This window comes from Glycine max, chromosome 16, assembly GCF_000004515.6.
Source record: "Glycine max cultivar Williams 82 chromosome 16, Glycine_max_v4.0, whole genome shotgun sequence".
In the NCBI taxonomy this organism is placed as follows: Eukaryota; Viridiplantae; Streptophyta; class Magnoliopsida; order Fabales; family Fabaceae; genus Glycine; species Glycine max.
In genome coordinates this window covers 20386783-20391334 of record NC_038252.2, presented here as the reverse complement: position 1 = coordinate 20391334, position 4552 = coordinate 20386783, and the positions used below count along the sequence as shown (strand labels likewise).

At 33.4% G+C, this 4552-nt stretch overlaps 1 protein-coding gene across 1 annotated transcript; it reads right to left on the bottom strand.

The window, feature by feature from the left end:
- Positions 1–491: 491 nt before the first annotated feature.
- Positions 492–3511, bottom strand: LOC100526945 (uncharacterized). Its single transcript, NM_001249407.2, is given in 5 exon segments — positions 492–676; positions 1089–1300; positions 1395–1466; positions 2585–2696; positions 3302–3511. Coding segments are annotated over 5 exon segments (621 nt in total). The 5' UTR covers positions 3418–3511; the 3' UTR covers positions 492–567.
- Between the last annotated feature and the right edge of the window lie 1041 nt (positions 3512–4552).

Sequence of the window (4552 nt, the reverse complement as noted above, 5' to 3'; positions counted from 1 at the left end):
AGTCAATGTAATAAATTATTTTTTGTGTAATTGAAAATCGTTATTGATTGTATTACCCTCATATGTACTGGGGTCTTTTGAAATATATTTGGTGCCAAAGGGGATGTGGGAAATAATGTACCCGCTTAGTAGAATTCCGAATGTCAAAACTAGGTATACATCTAATGCATTGGCCTATTCAGGTTAGTCGTGATGCATAACCCTCTATATATAGCAAGTTGCTTCATATCGTTAATAGTTATTGCATAATCTCATGTGTTCAATTCAGCTTCGATTACTTTTTAATAATAAAATGATCATGGCTTTTATAAGAAACTTTAATGTCAACAAGAAATCCAACGAACATTTTCTTAAAAATAACTTCTTTAATATCTCTTATGCAAACAAAAGAAATACATTACTTCAGAATCAATTCTATATAATCACATTGATCTAAAATAAATTCTATCAACATAGATCCAAACACATACTCAGTCTCTCATAAGATTTTTGTTTATTTTGATGTATTAATACACAATTCCCATATAAACATCATACGATGAACGTGAGGAGAGTGTAATTTCAGACTTAGACATGGCCTCCATCTGTCTGTGGCTGATATGTTCGACGCCTAAGCTGAGAATCAGAAGTGGGTTGTTGCAGAAATATTTTTGTCGGATCATTAGGATCAACATATCTGCATAATGTTCTCAATCATAAATATTACAGCTTTTGGATTATATATCATACAATCTACTCTTCCGATCTCAAATATAAGCAATAAAAAATCCATACATTTTGGTCTTAAATATAACCAAATCTCCACTAATTATACTATATTTGATGAAACCATCTCCAAAATACCATTCATTTAAATATAAACTTCCAGGAAACTTATTTTCTATGTGGGATTAACAAAATTTAATGATGTCAACAACTTTTCTTAATTAGTGTGAAGTTTTTTTTTTCCTTATAATTGAGACCAGAGGGAGTACGGCTAAATAACATGCATGATGTTTTAAATCATAAATACTACAGTTTTGGGGTTATAAATCACATGGTCCACACTATACAAACTTGACTAAAGAATTTAAAGCACATTCACTTACGCGTGTCTCATCATCTCATCAACCGGAGTCTGAGATGCCTGCAAAGGATCCACATAAGTTTGTGTCTGCATATTAGCATGTTGATTATACTGCCTCACTGAAGTAATCAAATTGAAGAAGAGAGGGATGAAGGTTCCACAGCCTCCCTCTTTGAATAAGATCTTAAATGAGTGTGTAGAGTAAAGAGCTCTGTGTTCGTCATTTGGGACTACCTGTTGCAATTAAAAGTGTTCAGGTTTTAGGACCCATAATTTTGATATAGGATTGGAGTCAAGCCGGGTACCAAAGAATACATTATTTACTTACAGGCTCAACATGTCCAGAAAGATTGTTGCAGTGAAATATAGGCTGGTTAAATTTTTCACCATGGATGTAAAGCTGCATAATTAATGAACTATGGATCAGCACAGTATAAATGACAACATATATAGAGCATTTTTTATAATGAAAATATGTTTCTTAATCTAAAAAAAAAAAAAAAAACAAAAGCAATGAATAATATATTCATTTTGCCCCAATTAAGTACAGATTTTTCTCATCTTATCCCCTTCAAAAATCAAATAGACTCTTAAGTTTGATTCTGAGTGAAAACATCACTTTTCCAATAAATCAAATTTCACAAAAGTGACTTAAAATTCAGCTTTGGGTGGTTAACCAATAAAGGAAAAGAAAGAGAGTAACCAGTCTAGGGGTGTTTAAACTTTTTTAATGCAGATGATCAAAATAAGGTCATTTTAAATTATTTCAATAAATTTCAGAGTCTAATTTATGGTACCAGTCCTTACATGATAAGAACTTATTAAATAAGTACCTAATTAAATTGTTCAAGTGGCCCCTTTATCCAAAATACAATGGCAAGAAAGACACAAAGGAACAAGCTCACAACTAAAACACTTAGCAGATAGTTAATAACATCATAATCATGTTGCCATTTTGAAGGAAGATAGATACAATACAATTCATGATCCCATGTCGCCTATACTAATACACATTAACTTGGAAAAAGAAAGAGTTAAACAACAAGCACATACAAGTTATTTACAAACTTAATAACTATCATATGTCATGTCCTGACCAATCTTGCAAACTAACATAAAATCTACATTCTTAGTTTTCAGCAAGGTACTGAAGTTAGCACTTAGCACAAAACCAAGCAATGATAATATTTGCCAAGAGCCAACAGACCTAAAACTCCACCCTCACGGCATCCACACAAGTCAAACCAAAGATATAACGAAAATACAACACAGAAAATACAAACCCAATGATTTGGTGCAGTGGTTCTGCTAGACAAAGATCGATATAGAATTATAGATTCAACCACAAAGTGAACACAGAAAGGGGCCATTAAATCATCTTAGCATGACAAGAAGGACATTAGAAGATGTAACCAAAAAACTCTTCATGTATAAGTAAAACAGAAAAAACAGGCAAACTCAAAACCTACCAGCACAACATTAGCAATTTGAAAGAGTGAAAGAAGGTGAAACACATACCAAAGGCATATCAAAAGCAGTGAAGTGTCCAACTGAACTTTTAGCAACGAAGACCATCCGAATATTTGACAAATACACGATTCCCTTTGTTTTGAGATGACCCCCATGATTTCTGAACAAAATTAACAACAAAATCATCATTATATCAAACATAGTATACAACTGACTGAAATAAATAGAGGAATTAAACACTGACACAAAATATTTATATTTATATATTTCTTGAATTGAATAGCTCTGCCTCAAAAAAGCTAAGAAATACTCCAGGTAGTTTACAATGACATCGAAATTCTGAACCTAATGCTAAAAAAATATATAATTCAGATAAAGGGAATAGCTTCAACATTGATTTAAACTAGAAAATACCAAACAAAAGAGTTGCTTGATGCCAAATGAAATAAAAATATTTCATATGGACCTCAATCAACTTCAAAATAAACAAGCATATGTTCCTAATACAGAGATAGCAGACCCCCTAACTTGATCTAGCATAAAAAACTAGAGTCTCAAGTCATTGTCAGGTTTATATCAATCTTTATAATCACATGTTTGTTTGTTGCACTAATAATTTTTCATCTTTTCGCAATCTTGAAATTAACCAACAATTGTTCTGCTATCGTATGAATAATAACCCCAAATGTTCGTTTTTCCTTTTTTTTTCGATAAAAAGATTGAACAGAATCAATCCTATAGAAAGAAGAAGAATTGGTAACTGACCCAGAGGCAGGAATCTTATCGACCTCGAATTCGACGCCGTCTCTGGCCAACACAAACATCTCGTTCACGAAAGGAACGGGCATTCCATTAGGAAACAATTGAGGATTCAACGCCATCTCTCTCTCTCTCTCCGATCCAAATTTCAATCTTTAACTTTCTCTCTCTAGAAGATTGAAGAACCTGCACGCTGGTCTTTCCAGACTTCACCTCACCTCCACCCCGCGTCGATCTTCTTTATATATACTGCCATTCTTTTTAATTCATTTATATTTACCATTTTGTATTTTATTTTCTGTTTTCGTAAGTTAGCCTGATTCTGTTTATATTTATTAGAGAAATGCTAGCGGTTACTTTTTCTCTAATATTTTCATTTCAAGACTTTTTGTATGACTAGTTATAATTTGGGAGTTGCTGGGTGCACCCAGAAAATTTTGAAAAATCCAAAACTGCCCTTGCATGTTTACAAAAACTTTTTTACGTTTTTAAAAAACGACAGTTTGCGTAGTGCTTCTCTCCTTCCTTATTCTCTCCATCAGTTTCTCTCTTCGGTGCATAGTGCTTTGTCGTTGTTCTTCATTTCCTTGCGCTCGGTTAGGTTCGGCGAAGGTGAAGGTATCGGTGTTCAGCGTTGCGGTGGTCGTCGGTGGCATACGAGGTACGCATTTGCGTTGGTTGTGCGTTCCGGTGTACACGAGGTATGCATTTGCAAAGCATACGAGGTATGCATTTGCAATCTAATTACGGATCAACTTGATATGCGTATTAATTTTAAAGATACGGATCAACTTGAGTATTGCGGATCAAGTTGATCCGTAAGTAACTTGCGGATCAACTTGTTCCACAAGTATCAATTTGATCCGTAGGCAAACAATCTACATGCGGATCAACTTGATCCGCAACTTACTTGCGGATCAACTTGATCCACAAAAGACTTACGGATCAAGTTGATCTGTAATAGGTTATATTTTTAAAATTTTAAAGCTTCATTTTGTTTTTAAAGTATTACTTTGTTTGTATTGTCATTTTTATTTTAATTGTTTATACGTGTAGAATGATATAGGTTATTAAGTATAGTTTTGTATGTTATCTATAGTTCGGGGAGGTGTTGTATGCCTGTGTTGAAATTTTTTATTTATTGTTAAGATGGACGGAGACGAAGATCAGTGGATGTATAAAAGTATAATGTCTGAAGTAGTGAATATGGATTATGAAAATAAAGAAGAATGTGGTGTGAATGAACCACATGTCGAT